At 37.6% G+C, this 22,869-nt stretch overlaps 4 protein-coding genes and 1 long non-coding RNA gene across 7 annotated transcripts; 3 read left to right on the top strand and 2 right to left on the bottom strand.

Annotated features, from left to right (window-relative positions):
• The first annotated feature begins 476 nt into the window (after positions 1 to 476).
• LOC147787368 (uncharacterized) lies at positions 477 to 4,315 on the top strand. 2 transcript variants are annotated; one of them, XR_015413639.1, is made up of 4 exons: positions 477 to 778; positions 1,934 to 2,006; positions 4,008 to 4,076; positions 4,181 to 4,315. It is a non-coding gene; the product is annotated as an uncharacterized LOC147787368 (long non-coding RNA). The 2 variants fall into 2 exon arrangements; XR_015413638.1 differs by lacking the exon at positions 4,181 to 4,315 and having other exon boundaries at positions 485 to 778; positions 4,008 to 4,142.
• On the bottom strand, positions 3,441 to 5,223 carry LOC111780592 (transcription factor TCP18). Its single transcript, XM_023661027.2, has 2 exons — positions 3,822 to 5,223; positions 3,441 to 3,685 (listed from the first exon to the last, which is right to left on the bottom strand). The coding sequence occupies exons 1-2, from the start codon at positions 4,698 to 4,700 to the stop codon at positions 3,614 to 3,616; spliced, it is 951 nt and encodes a 316-aa protein (XP_023516795.2). The 5' UTR covers positions 4,701 to 5,223; the 3' UTR covers positions 3,441 to 3,613.
• Positions 5,224 to 8,606: 3,383 nt separating this feature from the next.
• On the top strand, positions 8,607 to 12,911 carry LOC111779811 (uncharacterized). Of its 2 annotated transcripts, XR_002812737.2 has the most exons (11): positions 8,607 to 8,786; positions 8,944 to 9,066; positions 9,799 to 9,919; positions 10,430 to 10,558; positions 10,681 to 10,790; positions 10,935 to 11,118; positions 11,426 to 11,629; positions 11,722 to 11,955; positions 12,066 to 12,273; positions 12,401 to 12,585; positions 12,729 to 12,911. XR_002812737.2 is itself a non-coding variant. In XM_023659970.2 (10 exons), the coding sequence occupies exons 1-10, from the start codon at positions 8,764 to 8,766 to the stop codon at positions 12,499 to 12,501; spliced, it is 1,437 nt and encodes a 478-aa protein (XP_023515738.2). In that variant the 5' UTR covers positions 8,607 to 8,763; the 3' UTR covers positions 12,502 to 12,805. The 2 variants fall into 2 exon arrangements, 1 of the variants encoding a protein (XP_023515738.2); XM_023659970.2 differs by having other exon boundaries at positions 12,401 to 12,805.
• Positions 12,912 to 15,808: 2,897 nt separating this feature from the next.
• Positions 15,809 to 16,664, top strand: LOC111779814 (Oleosin family protein). The gene has a single exon (XM_023659972.2). It carries the CDS (start codon positions 15,962 to 15,964, stop codon positions 16,424 to 16,426), a length of 465 nt encoding a protein of 154 aa, XP_023515740.1. The 5' UTR covers positions 15,809 to 15,961; the 3' UTR covers positions 16,427 to 16,664.
• An 843-nt stretch (positions 16,665 to 17,507) lies between these two features.
• LOC111779810 (translation initiation factor eIF2B subunit delta) lies at positions 17,508 to 22,792 on the bottom strand. Its single transcript, XM_023659969.2, has 7 exons — positions 22,009 to 22,792; positions 20,805 to 20,930; positions 20,081 to 20,421; positions 18,863 to 19,607; positions 18,679 to 18,775; positions 18,537 to 18,591; positions 17,508 to 17,926 (listed from the first exon to the last, which is right to left on the bottom strand). The coding sequence occupies exons 1-7, from the start codon at positions 22,529 to 22,531 to the stop codon at positions 17,864 to 17,866; spliced, it is 1,950 nt and encodes a 649-aa protein (XP_023515737.2). The 5' UTR covers positions 22,532 to 22,792; the 3' UTR covers positions 17,508 to 17,863.
• Between the last annotated feature and the right edge of the window lie 77 nt (positions 22,793 to 22,869).

Below are 22,869 nucleotides of genomic sequence, written 5' to 3'. Positions count from 1 at the left end.
TGGGGTACGTAGGGCTGCCGGCCCAGACCTCAGACACTAGCTACTTGGACTTTGTGGGCTCTGGATGGCCCCACTCGCCTATGCTCTAAACAAAATATTCTAATATTACCATTTTCTACCCCTTTTTTATATATAGATATAAATCTTCAAATTATAAGTTTATCTCTGTATTTATTTAATTTAAAAATTTTAAAAATTAATTAATGATTCCATCTGCAAAAGCAAAGTTTAGGCTGATATGACTCATCATCATTCAGCTACTGCATTTCCTTTTCTTATTGCTAGTCACATGTACCCGAAGAAGTGGACAATTGGGGCGTGAGAATTCACTTGGTCTAATTGAGGTAGCTATTGATTAAAATGAAAGTGGGTAATCCGCTCTCCTCGACGATTGTTGACTCAACATAAGACGTGCCATTTGGGGTCCATTTGTGATAAGTTTTGTTTATTGGGTGTTAATGAAAATAGAGTTAATTCCATGCAGAGCGGAGTGTTAGGTAAAGAGAGACAAAATCACGCAAACCCAACAAGCGCAGATTACAGTGACGCACCCTATAGGGATGCCACCATAACTCTCTCGCCCTTTCTCTCTTTCTAATTAATTCCTCTGTCCTTTTCTCCTCCCTCATTTGAACCCTCCCCTTCAACACCCACAACCCGAAATCGACATAAAAAGACAGCATTTTTAAGCATTAGGGCAACTGTCCCCATTGCAGGTGCCGGAAAGGTCTTGGTGGGCACACTGGTCTCATGCCTCCCAAAGCAGTGCAAAACCCAGGTTCTTCTACTCATCCTCAACTATATATACCGTGTGTACATAATATAGAGTTGGTTTAGTCGAGTGGGGGAATGAAAATGGTGGCATCATTCCAATCTCCCAAGTTTGCTCTTTTGGTGTATTACTGTGCAAAATCCTTCTTTCTTCAATCATACACTTCCACTTTATCTTTCAGATCCATTGAATTTGATCACAAACTTATTATTTTTCTTTTCTTTTTTTTTTTTTTAAAAAAACCTTAATCATATTTCTTTTGATTCTAATCTTTGATTCCACCCCCAAATTTCATGTTTTTATTCCATTTATTTCAGTCCCCTTCATCATTATTCTTACCTTTCTTGAGTTTAAAGCTGAAATTAAACCCCAAATACCAAACGCATTCAAATTAGTTTTAAATTCATACCCTAATCGAGATGGTTATAACCTGAGTTTATAAATAAGGAATACTATTTCATTAAAGAATGAAATTAACCTAAGGTAAAAAATGGGGAGAAGTGATTATTATTATTATTATTATTAGAGGTACAATGGAGATAGAGATTCCCTCCGGTAAAAAATGGGGCAACAATGTGTCTGTTACTGACTGTCCTTTGGTACTCAAACCAACAATGGCGCCCGTTCCCTTCCTCCGTTCAGTAACTAAGGTTTCAGTTTTCAGCGGCCAACCACCCTATGAACTCTTTGTATACACACGCTAGCTACATTCATGTTTACCCTTATCCTCATCCAAACTGGAAATAAGATTAAAAAGCTTCCAAATTCAATGCCTACTACACCAACCCCCGCATGCATTCAAAATAAAAGGTATCAAATCAATCTTGGGATTCAAGGTAACCACTCCATCCTTCGACCCAAAAATCAATTAGGTTTGTGAGTAGTCTGTAAAAGATCATGAATTTATAAGCAAGAAACATCACGTCTCTGCTAGTACGAGATAGGTTAAGAATAAAATCATTACAAAAATGAAAGCGAAAAAGGAAAAGGGTTTTTTTTTTCTAACTTTTACTTTACCAAAATCATGGGAAACTCTGTATGTTCCCATTTTTTTTTTTTTTTCTCTTCAAACAGAATACAGTAAAAAAAAAAAAAAAAAAAAAATTTACAGTTTCTCTCTTCTCTCTCCTTCGGTCTTTCTCTCTCATGATTTTGAAACAGGGGGCTTGCTTTCGTCTACTTCCAGAGCCTGCTTCAGATTTCTCCAGCTTCAACTTCTGCCATTCCCAACTAGGTAAATTTTCTTTTTCTTTTTCTTTTCTTTTATATATATAAATTATTATTGTTCTTCTTGTTTTTCTCTTTTTTAGCCCTAAATTTTAATTTTTTTTTAAGAAAATTGATCTTGAAATATTGAAATTAATTCATTTCCATAACGTAAATATCTTCCCGTTGTTTATCTTTTTGTTTGTATATTTATTTAATTAAATAGTGGATGTTAATTAAATATTTATGTAAGTTTTCAAACACAGAAAACAGGAATTTAAACCTAATTTCGGAAAACTACAAATTAAAAAAAAAATAATGTTTAAAATAACTCTTAATTCACTTGTTGGGGAAATATATATTAATCATAATTACCTAATTATAAATGGATGTGGGGAGAAAATACGTTTAATTATAATATTTGTTTGCTAAGGTGTTGATTAGGTAACATTCAAAACTTTTTTTTTTTTTTTTTTGCTTAATTATTCTAAAAATTATATTTTAAAATGGATTTCTATTTTTATTTTACGACTAATTTAGTATCCTACAAACATTTTTAGCTATCAAACTCGAGTGAAAATAGTACGAGGTTGAGTTGCTAAACTAATCTCGAGTTGTCAACTAACTATCTATACATATTTTTCAATATTTCTTATTTTTCTATCTCGACTAGTTTGAGATATTCAAGGTATCAAACGACTCTACCGATAAGAGCTCTTCATAGTTATCAGCATGCTATCCTCCTGTACCTTTGATCTGTTGAGTAAGAGCCTGTCTACCCAGATTTTCCAGTTTGTTTTATATAACTAAATTACGAAAAGTGGGTATAATAGTAATTTACATGTACTACTTTCCTTTAAATCTCGAGAATTACATGAGCTAAAAAAACCTACCCTTGGGCTCTCCATCATCTTTCAACAAACTACCATACCATAAACAGAAACAAATAGCCATTCCTTTTTCATATAAAGTGCTACAACATTATTGGATTAAGAAACAAGCTTATGTTCCTCTTCTTCCAATATCATCCAATAACCATAAAAACTTAATATATTTATTCGTAATAATTAAGAAAACAAATACCATGTAATTAATTAACATAGTAAAAGTGTCGTGCCATAAAATCATTTGGAATGTTGAAAATTGTTTCTTAGTATGTGTGAATGTAAGAGTTACACAACATATGGGTTTGGTTTGTACTATATAGTGGATAATTATTAAATCATGGGTCATTCAATCCTTTCTTAAAAGCTTGCCCACCACCCTTCTCTCTAATGCACTTATTGTCAGACCCATTTTAAGAATTTCAAATTTGAGTGAAAGCCCAAAAAAGACGATAATATCTTAAAGTGTTTTTAAAAACTCAGGGAAAGCCCAAAAAAGACAATATATGTTATGTCAGTGGGAGCTTAGGTTGTTACGTGGTATGCCTTAGTTATATGTTATAAGCTTGCTTACTAAAAACGAAGTTGTTGTCAAACGAGATCTAAGAGATTTTATTTACGGGTCCGAGATAGAAGAAGATGTTTTGTATAATTATACACTCGAAATAGGGAGGAAAGGGGAAGGGAAACACAAAGCATTCTAAAAATTTACCATTATTGGACAGACTTGAAAGTATTTAAGGGATGAATCTCAGCTACATATGCCATGATTGTTGTCGGGCTCCCATGGTTTTCCAAAGAATTGGAAGTCTCCTAATGGATGCTGAAATGTAAGCCCCAATTATAACAAAATGGTCAGAAACGTATGAACAACAATCTGTACTTCAAAAATTTCTTGGACTTTACTTATTTGATAATGCATGAAAAAATAATTAAGTTTGTGGCTGTTTGGAACTTACCTCTTGGCTCCACCTCCCCATCATCATCAAACCATCATCTGTTTCATCATTTCTTGTTCTTAATTGCTGATCATCAATTTGAGTACTCCATGATGAACTTGTTCTAATAACATCTTCAATTCTTCCTTCAATTTGCTTATTTGTGTTCGTTTGATCCGATGACAACGTTTTCTTTCCACTTTGCAGCTGTTTCTCAATCGTTCTTGCTCTCGCTCTTGCTCTCGCTTTCTCTCTACACTCTTTTGCAAGAGGGTAGTACGTCGTCTTCCTCGCAACCCTACCTCTCTTCTCCTTCTTGTTCGCTTTTCGACTTTCCTTCATGTCGATTTTACTATTGACAATGGTTTCGTCGATCCCAGACACGACTTCTCCGTCCGAAATCGATGGACTCCTCATATCGCCATTGCCACTGCGGTCATGGCATGAAAGCTTCTTGATTTCATGTCTAGCTTGAAATAGCAACCACTCAACAGTTTTACTAGCTTTGTCAACACCAAGCATGTCTTGTAGACCAAAAAATTCCCTAGCCACCGGCAACGAGAGTCGCATTCGACGATCTCTCGGTCCACGAAGCGTGTCGATTTTACTATGCCTATCCCTCTTTGAAGAAGCTTGTTTTCTTTGAATCGGCTGCTCCATGATCAGGCTTTGATGAACACGATGATGGTGTTCATCATCGACAATAATTCTCGTTGATTCCGATCCGAAATCGCTTACGAAATTTGATGGAGGTTCATTCAATAGAATTTGATGAAGCAAAATGTCATTTTGAGGTTGTTGAAGAACATGAAGAGTGGGATCATCATGAAATGGAGAAGGAAAGTGGAGAAAAGAATGGTCAGGGAAAGAGATGGAGTCATTAGCATTGAACAAAAACATATCTTTTTGTTCCTTAATTTGGAATTCTGAAGAACAAAGAAGAAACCCTAGAAGAACATGTTAAGAAGAAGGGGTGTTTGTTTTGATAAAAAAGGTGGGATCTTTAGAGTTGTGAGTGGAGAGAAGTGACCTAGTATTTGTGCCACTTCACGTGGCTAGTAGAGGATGACAGTGACAGACACAGCTGCTCAGTCCTCCACCGGTCAACCTCCGGCGAAAAGTATGAAAGGGGCTTCATTTTGGATCACTTTTGGAAGATGGGTATGTATTATTGCTGCAAAACATACCCTTTTATGGGGTGATGAGCGATCACTGAGCGTGGGATTGTATTGTTCTTGTTTTTGTTGTAATGTAGTGTTTGCAATATGTGAGGTAATTTGGATGTTGGATGTGGGAAGATAGGGATATGTATATGTATATATATAAGCTTACAAGTGAAAGGACAATTATTTCTATCTCGTGTAGCAGTGTACAATTCTGAATTAGCCTGTGGCTAGAGAAGCAATGGGTCTATCTCTGTGTTGACTGGTTTTTTTTCCTCTAAGAAACTAATAATTTCTCTCTTTCCCTACTGTCGCTTTCAACAAAAAGTAGAAACCCCATCTCTCTCTCTCTCTTTCTTTATCTCTCTTTTTCTCTCAACTCACTTGGGAGAGAATGTTGTTATTGCTACTCCATGCGTCCTTATCTATTCAACTTTTTCTTCGACCTGGAAGATCTTAAAGAAAAAGTTTAAAAAAGACAATATTTGCTAATGGTGAGTGTTATCATAGGCAAACATCGGGTGATGTGCTAAAGAGGAGGTTGAGTCTCGAAGGGGAGGACACGAGGAGATGTGCCAGAAAGGACACTGGACCCATAGGAGGAGAATTGAGGGGGTCCCACATCGATTGAAGAAGGGAACGAGTGCTAGTGAAGACGCTGGGCTCTGAAGGAGTTGAATTGAGGGTCTTGCATCGATTGGAGGAGAGAACGAGTGTTTAGGGTTTAGGGTCTCACAACAATTAGAGAAGAAAACGAGTGCTAGTGGAATACCGGGTCACGAAGGAGGGTGGATTACTAGATCTCACAGAAAAGAAAAAAAACACAAAAAAGACAATATCTACTAGAAATAAACCTGGGTCATTAGAAATAAACCTGGGTCTGTTTTGCCCTTCCCCTCTCGCCAGATGTCTATCTCCAAAACCCTAAACCAATCACCAAAATGGGCAAACCCTAAAAAAAGAAACCTCACTTCTCATCTCACATACCCATTTCACTGTTTCTTCATCTTCCTTTTGCAATATCACTAACTAAACCCTAAGCAAAAAAGACACCCCTTTCTGGCCTAAACCCTAGAAATCCCTTTCCATATATTCATGCCGCCCACACACTCTCTCTCTCTCTCTCTTTAGCCTGACATAATTACTGATGACCACTCATGATGTTATTGCAGAGCTGGGTAATTGGGTTGTTCCAGGGTTGCTTTCATTTGAAAGAAGATAAGCTTCAAACAAAGGGAAAAAAAAGAAGAAAAAAAAAGGTTCTTTGAATGGGAGAGTGGGTGATAGTGAAAGGTAAGAAGCATGAGTATGATCACATAAACAAACCCTATAAAAGAAATGAACAAAAAAGGACTCATATTTGTGGCTGAAATTTGAAACCCCCATTTTTGAGCTCAGATTCATGTGCGTTTTCAGGCTTGGAGGGGATGAACATAAGCCCATTTCCCCCCCCCCACCCCATCTCAGACTGCTCCACAGTACTTTGGATATGCCTTTGTAGGGCACCACTTTTTGTTCTTAACCCAATTGTGTCACCTATTTCTATGCACAGTGCTCTGATTTTGACACTTTTTTTGTTCAAAAAATTTAAAAAGTTTTGAAATTTGAGTTCATCTGGTGTGGCTGTGTATTAATGAGTTAAATTAAAGGCGGTGATGATGGGAAAGAAAGTCCATGTGTCCATGTTTTGTTCTTTATCCTTATGCCACTTTAAAATATCTGTGTGGGTTATGTGTATGTTTTTTGAGCGCTAGTGTCAGATCAGTATTGCTTCTTCTGATGCCAATTTTAATGCCAACCCTAAACTCATTTACATCATATTTCTCCATCCTTTAGGTTTCGAGTTGAGTTATTCTTGTTGGATGTGACCCACGATCGAAATGTGTCAAATGAACCAATAATAACAACTTGAGAAGTCGAGCCTCGATTATGGAGAGACTCTTTGAAGGCTTCATAAGCCTCATGGGAGGCTCTATGGTGTACTTTGTTCAACGATTTAAGGAGTTGAGCTTTGATTAAGGAGAGGTTGTTCGAGGGTTTTATAAGTCTCAGGAGAGGCTCTATGGTGTAATTTGTTCGAGAGGAAGATGGTTGGGAGGGAGTCCTACGTTGGCATAAGACCATTTCGAGAAACCAAAATCAAAACTAGTATCATACCATTTGTAGAGATCTATGGTTCCTAACAATTTTGATCGGCTTTTTATAATAAAAGTGGACAATTGTAATGGAAGAATTCGAATCTTCAACGATGACAAACGTTAAGTTCGTGTGTTGGTAACTTTTTCTATATATAATGGAATTCCTTATATATATGATACCAAATCAAATATATTGTCACTTCAAGAAAGAAAAAAGGTGTGCATATATAGTCAGTGTTGTTGATAGAACATAGGGGCAATAAGGAAATGACTAAAAAACCCCCAAAGGAGAAGCATTGAAGCTGCCAAGAAGATGTAGACAACAAGGTGGGATTGGACCCTTAATTGGAAAATTCATAGAATAAAAGTGGTTAGTCAAGATTAATTTAGACCTTTCACATACATATCATATGATTATAATCAAATATATATGCCATATGCATGCCCAACACCTGTCCCGTCGTGGAATTTATAATACACGACTTCCACTAATTAATTTCTATTCCCCGCCAGCTATCGATGAAGAACACAAGCAAAACAAGAGCTCGAGCACCAGACAAAAGACTGGGTTGTCATCTTTCTCGAAGTCATTCTTAGAATTAGACGAATTGGGTTGGTCTAACCCATCGCTCATATGTCAAGCTCCTAGTGTCGACGAATGTTCCATGCCACATTCCATGAACAACTATCGAATCTAATAAGACCAACGTAACTCTAGTGACTATGATTCTAAAGATTCGATAATTCCCGAGATCTGCCACCCTTTCAATGTATTTTAACCTAATCATGACCCATTTTGATTTCTTGTTACCAATGATATATAGTAAGGAAAAAAAGAAGAATCGTGCTTGAACAATATTTATAGAAAGAGAGACAGAGAATATATTGAGCAGCAAAAATAGGCATTATGGTATTGAATATAAATATCAAAACTTTAGGGGCGGTGCACCACATAAATTGGACATTTTGTCGTACCAAAAAATAAATATAATGCATGATTTGTGGTTCTTCTTCTTCTTCCTCCTCCCAATAATTTGTACATTAATCATTCATTTTTTAGGATATATTTTCTTTATTTTTAAAAAATTAAACTTATAAACGCTATTTTTACTTTATTTAAGTCGCGTGTTAAAAATTAAAAAATATATATATATTGAGAAAAAACAAATATAAATTTAAAAAATTAAAAATATGAATTATACGTGTCACGTTTTTATTGGATTGAATTTATAATATGACAAAAAAAATTATTAAATAACATATGTGTTTCTAACCTTATGATAATTGAATAATTCAATCGGAATAGAATTGGGCTGATGAACCCATGGGCCAGCCCAAATTTTGATTCAAAAAGTTAGGCCCAGAAGGGTCTATAGAGGCCCAATAAATCGGGCCAATGAAAGCCCATTTACGGATGAACCCGATAGGATGTAGATAAACCGACCCGAAAATTATCTAATAGCATTTGGTGCGCTTTATTTTCGTCTATTTATGACGGCCAATGTCTCTCTTTCGCTCCATTTTTCTTTTCCTTTTCTCCCGCGATTCTCAGATCGCTCTCTGCGAAGTCCTGCTCGAGTCGAATACTGAAAAAAATCAGCTCATATGTAATAGCTACACCAGCACTTGAGCAATTGAATCCCAAGTTAATTCATTATCATCATGAGTATCGAACCTTTTAACAGGTACTTTCCTCTATTAACTTATGAGCCCTCTCCACTGATAAAAATGGCAATTTGAATATCTTCTTTAGCTGTGAACAATGGGATTGTATTCTGTTTTCATTAGCTTCCTGGGTTTTGTTTAAGTTGGTGTGTTGAATGATCTTGATTAATTGGGCAGGTTGGTGAAGCTAGCTGCAAGAGCTTTCTACGATGACATTACGACTAAAGGAGATAATCAGCCTAAGACCGGTCGGAGTGATAATAGGGGAATCGCGGTTGTCGTGCTTGATGCTCTCACGAGGTACTGCACTTTGGCGTTTTTATTTACTTGGCAATCTTCAGTGTTTTTACAAGGCAGAATTCTGCCGCTCAATTTTTCGTTATGAAGCTGGGGAGGCAGAGCTACATTAGTGGAACGAATTCTAGGCAGGAACTGTGCTTGAATATGATTAGAATAGTGGAAATTTGAGCGTAATGCACTTTATACCGGATTCTTGGTAGTTCTATTTCCAGCCTAAGCTGAGCACTATATGTATTGTACACCCATTCAGCTAGTGCTGGTGTGGAACAACTGCATATTATGGTTGTTTATCTATGTGTTTCTTGTATACGTTATTTCTCTAGTTAAGCTAAGTTGAAGAAAGGCAACATTGATGCAGGTTATTCACATTGATATAGCTCACTGAATAGCTTAGTTGTACTTTTGATTATTTCAAACTCGAGTTTATCATTTCATTTTTGCTTATAATTTGCTCATCTGTTAAAGAACCTTATCCTGTTTTTTAAGTTAAAATTTTCAGACGGTCTGAGCAAATAGCTAATTGAAAATTTTCATTTTCAAGTTTCTTAATCTATTATTATAAAGGATTTGGAACATGAACCTGTCTGAGGGTTGTAATTTTATGTCATAGAGTTTCTGTTCTTGAATTTGTTATGATGACGGAGCCATGCATGCTTAACATGAATCTGGCGAGCTGTTATACAGCCACATTTTTCCTTTGCTTATCACATTTGTTTTCATATCCTGTTCTAGACGACAATGGGTTCGAGAAGAAGATTTGGCAAAGAACTTAAAACTACATTCGAAGCAATTACGTCGAACTCTAAGGTTTTTAGAAGAGGAAAAATTGGTTACCCGAGATCATAGAAGGGAGGTCAGTGCCGATTCTGTCAATGCATCTTGTTACTGTGCCTGTTAGGTTAGTAAATTGGAATTTCTTAGTATGAAGTTTTAAGCATCTTAACTTGATTGTCTATAGCATCTAAGGTGCTTATGTTGAATGAAGTTTGTTCGTTCTTTTGGGAAATTTTGTTAAAAATAAACAGAGAATTGTTTCAAGGAACGACAAGGCCATTGGAGACCTTGGGAAGTTACCGTTTTTGTTGCCTCCAGGTGTACTTTGTTTCAATTTGGGTTAAATTATAAGTTATGTGCTGAACTTTCTGGTTTGTGTCTATTTGATTCTTGAACTTTAAAATGTGTCTAATAAATCTTTGAACTTTCAATTTTGTGTCTAATAAGTCATTTTCATTTTCATATTTTTCAATTTTGTGTGATGAACTTTTTACTTTGTGTCGATATGCTTTTCCAGACATTTTCAATTTTGTGTCCAATAAGTTATTAATAGGCATGCTCTTCGTTTTTTTGCTCTTTGCTTTTCCAGACAGCTAAGGGAGCAAAGATATTTAGCGCTGCAATTGCTGCCACAGCCGATGGCCAACACCCGGGGAAGGAGGGGGATGAAAAGATTAAGATGCACACACATTCTTATTGCTCGCTAGACTATGCACAGGTTTCTTTTATATATGTACTTCAATTAGTTGCTTCATCGCTCAATAATAATTGTATCTAAACCCAGTGAAAACAGACTTTAACTCTGGTCAGTTCCCTTAGTATAGCTAATCCTGGTTACAGGTCTATGATGTGGTTAGATACAGACTGCACCGCATGAAGAAAAAACTGAAAGATGAACTGGAGGACAAGAACACAGTTCAAGAGTATATATGCCCCAACTGTTCGAGAAGGTTTTGATGATATGTTATTTTTCTCTTAAGAAATGTTCTTTCTGATATTTTGTAATTTAAAACTGGATGGAATCACAGCACTGCACGCTTGTTATTGACTTTTTAATCTGGAAACAAGCTTGAAAATTTAATGATATTGATTAGGTACACTGCTTTGGATGCTCTTCGATTAATCTCTCTTGAGGATGAATACTTCCATTGTGAAAATTGCAATGGCGAGCTGGTTGCAGAGAGTGACAAACTGGCTGCTGCCCAAGGAGGGGATGGAGATGATAATGCCAGGAAGCGCCGGCATGAAAAATTGAAGGACATGCTTCAGAAGATGGAGGTTTGATCTCTTGAAAAAGAATTTTATTTTTCAACTTCAAATCTTTTTCCCTCTCTCTCTCCATGTATATTTAATCATAACGATCTTGAAAATTTTTTATCCTGGATATGAGAACACAAGGTGTAACTCTATGCTGTAATGGGGATCATTGATTGCTGAAGTTTTTTACATTTGTTAGTTGAATATAACACTGAACTTCATCTTCAAGCCATTTTTCTGAAATAATTTATGAATTGTGTTTGTTCCCTTGAGTTTTAGAAAGGGATTTTCCTATTTCTAAATTGATGAATAAATCAAATAATTGTAGGTTCAGCTTAAACCTTTAATGGAACAACTCAGCAGAGTCAAAGATTTGCCAGTTCCAGAATTTGGAACTCTTTTAGCATGGGAAGCTCGTGCAAGTGCAGCTGCACGTGGAGCAAATGGTGATCTCAATGGCAATGATCCCTCAAAATCATCACAAGGTTTAGGATATGGGGGAACACCTATGCCTTTTGTTGGCGAGACCAAGGTATCCCATTTTTTCACCTCATGCTTGTTATATTGTTGGATCTTGAAAGGAACCAGTCTAACGGTCAATGAGTTTTTGAATGAACCTGTTAGGTTGAAGTTGCCTTTTTTGGGGCTGAGGGCAAGGGAGTGAATGTTAAATCTGAATCTGAGAACACTACTCTGAAAGTGTTACCTCCTTGGATGATCAAAGAAGGGATGAACCTCACAAAGGAACAACGCGGGGAGGTCAAAGGGGAGGCAAAGATGGATGCTGGTTCAGCTTCTGCTCAGTTTTCTGATGATAAAAAGTCATCGGCCAATGATGATGATAAAACGAATATACAAGTTTGTTCAATTAGACTGGCTCTTTTCATTTCTTATGAATTAAAGAGTTTTTTTAATCATAAAAATTGAAAGAGATTATATGACTTATGTACTGATTGGCTGTATTGTAGGATGAGTATGTTAAAGCTTATTATGCTGCTATACTGAAGAAGCAACAAGAGCTTGAAGAAGCTGCTAAGGGACAAAAGGAATTATCCAGTACAGAGGTTACTGAAAACTTGTCTTACACAAATTCCAGTCGCCAGGTAGGAATGAAGGCAAAACGTGAAGAGGATGAAGAAGAAGATGATATTGAATGGGAGGAGGCTCCAATAGAGGGTGAGACGTGGCTTTTCTTTTCCACGTTTGACTCTTTAAGTGTTTTATGGTGTTTATATCCTGCTTATTATGTGTAAAAGTAAGTTGGGATTTAAGGAGGAACCTTACCTTTCTTGCCGTATTACAGGTAACACAAATGAAAATTACAAGGTTGGTGACTTGAATGTTGAAGCATCAGCTTCGGTAGAAGATGAAGAAGAAGATGATGTGGATTGGGAGGAAGGTTGAAGAGGCAAACAGAATTTTACAACCCAATATATGATACAAGGTGATATTGCCTTTCTTCCATCTGGAAGGCCTTGGTGAATTACGGTAGGAGCCCTGCAGTTAATCTTGTGCAGTCGTGTTTCTTGTTATATTAGAGCCAATTTTAAAGATCCCTAACCTATACTTGCTTGATTTACTGCTGATATTTCATCTTGGGGACTCTGATGAATTGAATTGTTCTTTACCAGTTTGGTGTGCGGGAAGAAAAGATGAAGGAAAATAGATGTTTAATTGATTTAAGGAATGTAAATCCATTAGTTACCAATTACAGTGGAACGACATGTGTGCAAACTTACGGTGTATTTTACGACAGCTTTTACTTGTTTAGCCAATACAGAAGTTTAGAAATAAAGACAGCGATTGCCAGACAATTTCACCTTTCTCCCCCTGTAGGAACAACAGAGCATATCAGGTACAATATCTTTTTGAATATTTCATAATGCATGTGCTTGTTTGTATGTTTATATTCTCATATCGTCAGATGAGTGAGTTAGTATAGTTTTTTCGTGTTGTTTTTGGTAGAATGCAGCATTTAGAAGGTAATAATCCTGCATAAAACTGTTCTCTTCTCAAAGGTTTGTCTTATATCCTCTTAATATGTTGCCCTCATCCCCAGCTTTGTTGTTATAAACTTTTACTTGTTTAGCCAATACAAAAGCTTTGTTGTTATCCTCTTAAAAGGTTTGTCTTATATCCTCTTAATAGAGGAGGTTGCATAACTTCTTAGCTAGGTAGGAAGTCTAGACCTAAGGGACAAAGCTGTAGGAACAGATGCTGTTCAAGGAAGTATAGGAAGTGATTGAGACAATCCTAGTGGGGTAGGTGGAAAGAAGTAGGAAGGCCACAAGGCATCAGGATGAAGGCCATCCACTCCGATATACCAAATGTGAACTAATACACAAGAATTTGGTGAGTGTTATTTGGTGAAAGTGTATGTAGGTGGGGGGTGATTTGACTTTCCTCCCTCTTCTCATGAATTTTCCCAACCCATGCCGACATTTCTGCATAAGAAATGTCGCCCCCATTTACAATATGGTGAATGATCGGATGGTGAATATTAGATGAAGTGATAAGATAAGCGTGTCATCTAAGGGGGACATAGCCGACAGAGTGATTCAGAAAAAAAGGCATTCAAAAGTCCATATTCCCACTTCCTGAAGAAAAGGGGATGCTTAGTTTTTAGCAAAAAATATTGTTTAGGAACTTGGGGTTTGCACACTCAACCATATTGGATCTTTGTTGTTTGTGTGTTGCTTACTCTCCTGGTTGGCTTCCCTTATTCCAAGCACCACCACCACCCATATCCATCTCAACCAGGGGCAATTGGCACACACCCAGTTAAAGCCTTAGAGCCTAGAAGAGGAGGGAGGAATAAACAAGGCTTTTCTTTATGCAACAGTCGAAGCTCACCATTAACAGATATTATCCGCTTTTTGATCCGTTATGTATCGCAGTCAGCCTCATGGTTTTAAAACGTGCCTGTTAGGGAGAGATTTACACACTCTTATAAAGAATGTTTCGTTCTCCTCTCCAACCAATGTGAGATTACAGTAGGGGAGGGGAGGGGGAGAGAGAGATAGGAAGCATTTCCTATCTGAAAATTAAGAATATGGTAATAGTATGTATGAGTTGTACCTTGAAATCTGCAAAACAGCCAGCATCCCACACACCCACTTCTAAACTTTGATAAGTTTAGATTTAAAGTTGCATTCAGAAGTCAGCTCTTCTCTTTCCCTTCTTCCTTCTATTCTTTTTTATAATCTCTCTGTGTCTCTCTGTCAATGGGTTTTGGTAATATATAATTCAAAGTTTGACAATCTGCTTTAAATGAGGCTTTGTTCCTTCAACGCAAAGGAAGTTGTCATTGAAACAAGAATTCTCCACAGTTTTTGTCCCCTCCTTTCTCTCTCTCTCTTCTTCAATGTCAACCTTCTTCTCCTTCAACATTTCTTACGCTAAATCCTCCTTTTTCAATTACTTCTCTAATTCCCTTTTCTTCTTGCTCTTCTTTTTCCTCTCCATGCAGTCCTTTCTCTCCTTCTCCCTCTCCACACCCATTCTCTTGTCATTATTATTATCCATAATGCCTTTAACCCTCTGCAAATTCATTACTCTCCTCCTCCTTCTTTCCTCTTCAACCTTCCTCTTTCATGCCCTTCCTCTCCATGCCAACCCAAATAACCCATCCTTTTCTCTCAACAGAAAGCTTAAATTTGACTTCACCATCTTCCTTCACCGTCTCCATCAACGACGCGACCGCCATCACCACCACCGTCATCACCGCCACCATCACACCAATTCTCCCCCGGCTGCAGCGGAGATCGATCCCCGGTACGGTGTCGAAAAACGACTCGTCCCAACTGGTCCAAATCCATTGCACCATTGAGAAAAGGTTCTTTTTTTTTTTTTTTTTTTTTTGTAAACTTCCAATCTTTATTTATGATTATTTGGATCATTCTATTGTAATCATCTTTGTTGAACTCTATTCTTCATCAAAGAAAGTGAAAAGAAGAAGAGAAAAAAGGGAATAACTTCCCAAAAGAAAATCAGGGAACAAAAAAACATCATATGTATGTGTATATGGTTTTCCTTATAGTTGTGTAAAATGAAAATCCATTTGTATCTGTACCAGGATTACTGTAATTTACAGAGGTAACTTAGAACACCCAATTCAGGAAACTGGATTATGTATTTGATTAAAGGGTTTATTATATATATCCAATAATTTCATTTTGTAAGCATTAATTATTGGAAGAAGAAATGGGAGTGAAGACACGGCACGTCGCAGGAAACAAGGAAGTGAATAATTAATATTAATTGGTTGAGATTAGTTGTAATAGTGATGAAATTTATGAATGTATACCAAAAGAGGTAGACTTTGAAAATAAGATCATGTGATATCTTCCCACTTGAGGGTCATGGGGAAAAATAATAATCACATTGGCTCCTCTCCATTCACGACAGTTTCCACACCTTTATAAGTAAAGCTTCGTTCTACTCTCTGACCCTTTTTTCCATACCCTTATAAAAAATGTTTGATTCTACTCTCCATCCCCTTTAAGGGGACGTTAGTTTGAGAGGAGTAGAGAAGTTTTCACATGGTTCCCTTCGGTTCCACTCTTTCACCCTTAGTAGACGTAGGTATTCTTCATTGATATCTAATTCCTTAAATTAGAATAATAATTTAAAAAAAAAAATTAAGTCATAAGCCAAATATAGGCGAGGAACTAATTAAGAAATTAAGTTAATAAATAAAAATAAATAAACTGGAAATAAAGAAAGGGTCAGCCATAGGAAGGGCGCCCAAAGCTGAACGCCCACCACGCGTATCCCTTTGCAATTCCCCCACATACCCTTAAAACCCTCGCACCTCCACCACACTCTGTTTTTTTTTTTCACACCACACTTCCTTCCCTCAGCCATGGCCGACAACCGTACTCCCACCGGCGCCGCCGCCGCCTCCACGCTCCTCCAGAGGTTCCAAGACCATACCCCTCACTCCCCGCACCTCCTCGGGTTCCTGACCCTCTTCATCACCGCCTCCATCCTGATGTTCCTGACGGGTGTTACCCTAACGGCGGGGATCCTGGCCCTGATCTTCCTCACCCCTTTCATCATCTTCACATCACCCATCTGGGTTCCCCTGGCCTTCCTCCTGTTCGCGACGACGGCGGGGGTGTTGTCCCTGGGCGGCATTGCGCTCGTTTCTGCTGCGGGGTTCTCCTGGGCGTATAGGTACTTCAAGGGGATGCACCCGCCAGGATCGGAGGGGCTGGAGTACGCGAGGAGCCGAATTTACGACACGGCGAGCCATGTGAAGGATTATGCGCGAGAGTATGGAGGGTATTTGCAGAGTAAGGTGAAAGATGCGGCTCCTGGAGCTTGAGCTTCATCTTTATCATAATTAATTTTAGTACCGGGAATTTCAATATCTATATATTCTTATATATATATATATATATGTTTTCTTCGTACCACTCCCCAGAGATCTCAGCCGGCTCAGATGTTGAACCGGGTTTTGTTAGTTCGGTCGTTCCTTCTTTTTCTTTGCCAATCAAGTTTTGTGTTTGGGTTTTATTGGAGAAGAAGATTTTGGTATTTTATATATGCATGTGAATACTGCATCAGATTATTTTTCTTGCTTTTTTCTTTTTGTCTTGAAAAAAAGTAAAAAATAAATTAAGATGGGAATGTTAAGATCTCTGAAAATTATTATTCAAAATTTCAATTTTATAGATATATGGATGAATACTTTAAAAAATTTATACCAACCGAGACAACGTATTTATACCAACCGAGACAACGTATTTATACCAACCGAGACAACGTATTTATACCAACCGAGACAACGTATTTATACCAACCGAGACAACGTATTTATACCAACCGAGACAACGTATTTATACCAACCGAGACAACGTATTTATACCAACCGAGACAACGTATTTATACCAACCGAGACAACGTATTTATACCAACCGAGACAACGTATTTATACCAACCGAGACAACGTATTTATACCAACCGAGACAAATATTTCGAGTGCGCGTGTCTAAACCACCCCAGACGAATCTTTCGAGTGCGCGTGCTTAAACCAGACGAATATTTCAAGTGCTATAAACCGTGTCTAAACCACCCCAGACAAATATTTCGAGTACTCGTGTTTAAACCAATCCAGACGAATATTTCGAATGCGCGTGTTTAACCCAAATGAATATTTTGAATGGATGCTTTAATTTCAATATCAATATGTCTGAACTTTCCCATTCGGATTAAAAAAATAATAATAAAAGGAACCAACTTCTTAGGATGAGTGAATTATAAAACTATAATCACATGTACGGAAGACATTGCAACACAAGTGAAAGATTGTAGAACTGAACTTAAAAGCATGATCTTTTTTCCTTCAAATTTCCCATTAGACTAATAAAGGAACAATTAAAATCTCATTCATTGATTCAAATAAATTCTACAAAGTTGATGATTTATTTATTGTGTTCCGACCGACCAATAAACATCGACCTTTTCAAACCTTACTCTGCCATGGTATATTTTCCCAGAAGAACACCACCTGGAAAACTCTGAGGAGAGGCAACAATATCGCACTCTTTAGCTAACCGTTAATTTACCAAAATCAAAATTTGAATCAGTAAGGCATAATAAAAGCCAAAAGTTTGTATCTAAGTCCAGATTGTGATTCAAAAAAAAACTCCTTGCAGCATGCTTCGGCCATTTCTTGCACGGTCACATGCAATAAACATCTATCATTCATCCTAGCACAAGTAAACCATCCTTCCAAAACGAAGGGTCATTTTCAACCTCCTTATATCCATAGGTGCTCTCTCCGATACTCGCGCACGATCACCGGCACGCTTGTAGGTGGGATCTACAGTTCAGAACAATAAGAAACAATTTTTACTCAAGGCTGCAAAACCCAAAACTCTTACCGTCTCAATTTCGACCACTGAACATCAACTCTTACATTATAAAAAGGGGTGTCAGTGTGCAAATAGACAAGGGAGAGATGCTAAAAATATATGAACAGAGAGATAAGAGGAAGAAGAAGTGCAGAGAGAAGTTAGAATCAACCTGGATAGAAGTTAGAATCAATCAGCACAGAGAAATTAACAAAAGAAACTGTAGGAGTAAAAAGATATCAGCTGATAACCATTTGGTTTGCTGTTCATTTTTTCTCATCGTTCCTTAATCATGGTTTTCAAATGGAGCTTAAAAGGACGCTCAAAACTACTATTTTTGGTTTTCAAAATTTTTCTAAAATTTTAAGAACAGCTTTAGAAAATACAGACAGTGGGTAACCTTTATCAAGGAAATGGAGAAACAAAAAAAAAAATGACATGCACCAAATATTACACCTCTAAAGAATGGGAAGAAAATATTATAGAGGAACCATCCCAAGTATAACAAGCAGGAATAAAGGAACGTATCTGAACAAGTGCCTGAGACAGAGAGAGGTATATCGATTGAACCAAACTTACCATGCCATAATCTGTGACAATCATTGAGATGTAATCTGAAGGAGTAGCGTCATACCTGAGACAGTACAACACAAAGTTAGAATACGTCACTTCCAGGTACAATAACTAGTTATAGTATATCGTAGTCAAATCATTGATTTACATTAAATTTAGAAGTTGCAATTGTTCTTTAGCAGTCATATTATCTAGATAATTTATATCCTTCCTTTCGGGAACCTTTGAGATAGCATCTGGATCACCTGCGCAAAATTTGAAAATGCTTAGACATTGTCCATTTTCCCTCTTCTGGAAGGAAATACGGGAGAAGATAACATGATAATATATACCTAATTCATTGAAACATATTGAGTCAAGCTGTACCCTTTCATGAAATTTATAAGCTTCGCAGCAGATTAAGACTGGAACACGGAATGCATTAGCAACCATGGCAACAGCTGCAGTTCCCACTCTTGAATATACAGTTCCATTAGATAATACTGCAGCAGCCCCGAGAAAAACTCGCGTCACTTCATGCATCACATAAGAAATAGCATTGATATGAGTGTATGTACAATTTAGGCCCCTCTCTATGAGCCTACGAAGCAATGCTCGCCCTTCTTGTTTTGGACGGGAATCCACCACCACAATACGGAATTCTTTTCCGAGTTCATGGGCATGTAATAGAAGCATCTCTACAACAGACGATGATCCATATGTAAGAAGAACATCTCCATCCCTTATTTTAGTAGCAGCATGTCTAACTATGACCTCAGCCGCTATTATAATCTTTTCATTGATAAAGCGATCGATATCTGAGCGAAGTGTAGCTTTTACTTCAGATTCCGGAAGATTCAATGGTAATTTGGCAATGCGGTTTTTCAAAAACCTAATAGCATTTCCCATGCTAACAGATAGTGGCCTACACTCGTTGAAGAATGACACATAGCCACCAATTTTTGCAGTTAAATCTCTACCCAGAACCTTCTGTGGCGGAGTTGAGTAGTCTTTGATAGCCTGTTGAAATGCATGAAGCATAGCAATACAACGAGCATTGCCTCCACATATATCTCCGGCCATATATTGTAAACCAACCTGATAAAGTATCAATATGTGACTAAATTAGACAAACAATAGTCAAAAAATTTATCATGGATAAGCATAAAGTAAAGACAATTAATTAATTATTTCATCTATAAAATAACAAAAATGTTGGCATATAAAGAAGCCATTCGTGCAAATCACCATGTTGTGGGTGCATGAGGTCCATAAAAATAAAATTACAGTCAATAGTCATCAATATTGGATCAGAAAACATAACAGTCCTAATCAAACAGGCAAAGCTATGAGTTCTTCTTTTGAATTGGGAAAAGTAAGAATCATGTAAAGGTTTTGCATTCTGGTGGACTTACTATTTGTATTCTTCATAGCATGGACAAATTATCCTATTTAATTCAAGTTCTTCTGTACTAAACAGATTCCATGCTTGTAGTATTCTCCAGTCAAGAGTAAATTAAAATTATTCCCCCCCCCCCCCCCCCCCCACCCCACCCCACTAAAAAAAGCACCTTGTAAATGGCAGGATGAATAGGGTCAAGTTGGAAAAACTTTGACACGAGATCAGGAAGCTGAGTTCCCTGCTCGTATTGTGGCAAATGGCGAAATAATTCGACCCTATTTCTAGCTTCAGTTTGGTTGAAAACTGCTCGCTTTTTAGCCTTTTCTACCCTATTTTTATCATCAAACTGCATTCGTGGAGGGGGAGCATCTTTCTTCCTTTCTTTATCAAGTGTGCGATCACCTCCTCTTTTGTCAGTAGGTGCAACCGAAGGCGTCGCATTGTTATCTTTCATAGCCAATGACTGCTTCACAGCTTTACCAGGAGCATTACCTGACTTATTCGCCTCACCTTTTATTAAACCAATGAACCATATATCAAAATATATATATAAATAAATAAATAAACATATGAACTAACTACTATATAAAAAGCTCTTGCAAAATTTTCTATAACATTAATAAACAAATAAAAGGAAACAGTGAGACCCATTGAAAAGTTACTCATGAAATTAGCTAATCCAGGTATTAGAAATTTTTAAGTGCACAAGACAAGGAATTATCAATATCTACAAATACTCCGATTTATTGATGCACTAAATTGAACCCACTAAACGCTCTACATTTTTTAACTTCAAAAGAGTGCCTCCTCGCTGGCCAGATTTGTTTTTCTGAATAATCAACACTACAATATTGCTCCAAGTACATTTAAAATGATTGGAATGGAAATTGAACCTTTTGCAGCTCGTTGTGCCTCCTGTAGAGCTCGTCTTTCAGCCTTTGTTGTTTTTGCCTTCAGGGGTTTCGAATTTGATGGTGGTTGTCGATTCTGTACCTCCGTGGATGCCCCTCCGTTCTTTTCTGCAAGAGCAGTGAAATGAGAAATCAATAATCCCAGTGACAGAAAGCAAATTGAAGCATGTTCACGACCATGTAGAATTTCATTGTTTTTTTTTTTTTTCCTTTTCTAATCCTTGATTCCAAGAATTCTTTGGGCCATCAATATCGAAGGAGTACAAAATTGGGTACTACGGCCAGATCATGCAAGCACGTCAGAATCAGAAAAGAATTGACAAATTCCTATCAAAAGTGGATTATTTAATGTTTTTTTTACTGTTGTATATGCTAGTTTTATGCAATAAACAACAGAAAATAAGAATAATCCAATATTACACCTTCCAACCATTCTACAAGGTCCGCCATCTACTACAATTTTGAGGGGGGCACATAAACAGATTGAGCTGCAGTTAGAGGGTACAACTATTACACACATCTTTAAAGGAAAAGTAAGACAAATGACCACCCAAATAGGTTGATGTGCGTGAGTGTCAAAGTACACCCCTCCCTATCCCTTTCTTTGAATTTTCTGCAACTTCTCTTCTAATGGTTCTTATATTGCCCAAGCTTTTTTCATACTCAACTCTTCTTTCTTCCTCAAGACTCCACAAAATTCATTTCCTTCCCCTCAATTCTTTTTCGACTACGCATCAAAATTCTAGTGTCTTTCTATCCATATACACCAAAAAAATAGCTCTAACACCGTTAAACCACGAAATTATGACCTTAAATCTGAAGAGGTGGCCATAAAAAAATTGTTTATTGAACATAGGAGAGCTTCTAGGCGACCCAAGTAAGGACTGGTTGTATCCAAACAAATAAAGAAAAAAAATAAAAGAAGACATAGAATGGATTCAGTAAAGTGCAGGAAATGAAAACACGGCCACAATCTCCATCTTCCAATTGAAATGAAAAAGAAACGTACAGCAAAAAACGTAACAATTAGATGAATAAAGTCAATACTGCATTAGAATGTTGTACCTCAACAAAAGAGAGGTACAAGCCAAAAATTAGCACAGACATTAACAACCCCCCCTGCATCAAAGAAAAAGAGGGAAAGAGTAGAGATGAAATTCCATCCAATAAAGGCATGCAACGTCACCTGAAACTCCAGCAGGCTTATTAGGTTCCAACGTCTTAAGAGGCAGCGCCTGCGAGTTCTCGGACGACTTGGCCGCCATGTGGATTCCAACCCCAGGAAAGCTCGAGGCAATCTTCCCAGAACCACTCCGGCGATACCAAACGGAGGTGGAAGAATCCTCCGACATCTCCAGCTCTTCGTCCTCAATTCTACTGGAAGGCGACGCCATAGGGGACGTCGCAAGCAGCGTCTCGGAAGGGTTATAGCTGCCAACAGGAATCTGATCAGCAGAATTCCTCCAATTGGCAGGAGCCGGAACAGGAAGAACAGCAGAGCGAGAGGCAAGGTTATCGGAGAGATGACGGGGAGGGGGGATCATAACCGGAGACAAGGAATTGGTAGGAGGAGAGAGGGATTGTTGAGAAGGGACACAGTTGGGCGGACCGGAGAGGGAACGGTCAGGGGAATTAGGAGCGTCGAGGGTGAAGAATCCGACCTGACGAACTTTGGGGTTGACGATGCGGGAGCCTCGGCGAGCATCCATGAAGACCTAGCGATGGATCCGCGAATATTTTGGCATGGGAATTACCAGAATCCACGCAGAGAGGTAGAAAGGGAGAAAGAGAAGAAGTGGGTTCAGTGGAGAAGAGCGTAATTGGTTGCTTATGTAGCGTCCGCCATAGGCAACTGAATCAGAAGAACAACAACAGAGACAGGAAATGGACGCGATTACAACAATCCCTTCCTTTTCACCACACGGATGCAATCAATTTTGACGCATCCAAATTCACCCATTTCTCGCCCCAAACCCTAAATTCCCTATTCTTAAACAATAATTAAATTCAAGTTTTTTTTTTTTTTTTTTTTTTTTTTCATTTTTAA

The sequence above is a fragment of the Cucurbita pepo genome, chromosome 18, assembly GCF_057944985.1.
Source record: "Cucurbita pepo subsp. pepo isolate OVF chromosome 18, ASM5794498v1, whole genome shotgun sequence".
Taxonomy (NCBI): domain Eukaryota; kingdom Viridiplantae; phylum Streptophyta; class Magnoliopsida; order Cucurbitales; family Cucurbitaceae; genus Cucurbita; species Cucurbita pepo.
Note: the sequence above shows the minus strand (reverse complement) of the source record. Positions and strands in the feature narration are given on the sequence as shown.

Coding starts and splice junctions, on each gene's coding strand:
- LOC111779814 (XM_023659972.2), top strand. CDS start 15,962: ATGGCCGACAACCGTACTCCCACCGGCGCCGCCGCCGCCTCCACGCTC.
- LOC111779810 (XM_023659969.2), bottom strand. CDS start 22,531: ATGGATGCTCGCCGAGGCTCCCGCATCGTCAACCCCAAAGTTCGTCAG. Junction 18,776..18,862: donor AATATGTTTCAATGAATTAG/GTATATATTATC, acceptor AATTTTGCGCAG/GTGATCCAGATGCTATCTCA. Junction 18,592..18,678: donor TTGCAACTTCTAAATTTAAT/GTAAATCAATGA, acceptor GTACTGTCTCAG/GTATGACGCTACTCCTTCAG.
- LOC111780592 (XM_023661027.2), bottom strand. CDS start 4,700: ATGTTTTTGTTCAATGCTAATGACTCCATCTCTTTCCCTGACCATTCT. Junction 3,686..3,821: donor TGGGGAGGTGGAGCCAAGAG/GTAAGTTCCAAA, acceptor CTTACATTTCAG/CATCCATTAGGAGACTTCCA.
- LOC111779811 (XM_023659970.2), top strand. CDS start 8,764: ATGAGTATCGAACCTTTTAACAG. Junction 9,920..10,429: donor CCCGAGATCATAGAAGGGAG/GTCAGTGCCGAT, acceptor TTGCTTTTCCAG/ACAGCTAAGGGAGCAAAGAT. Junction 11,630..11,721: donor CTTTTGTTGGCGAGACCAAG/GTATCCCATTTT, acceptor TGAACCTGTTAG/GTTGAAGTTGCCTTTTTTGG.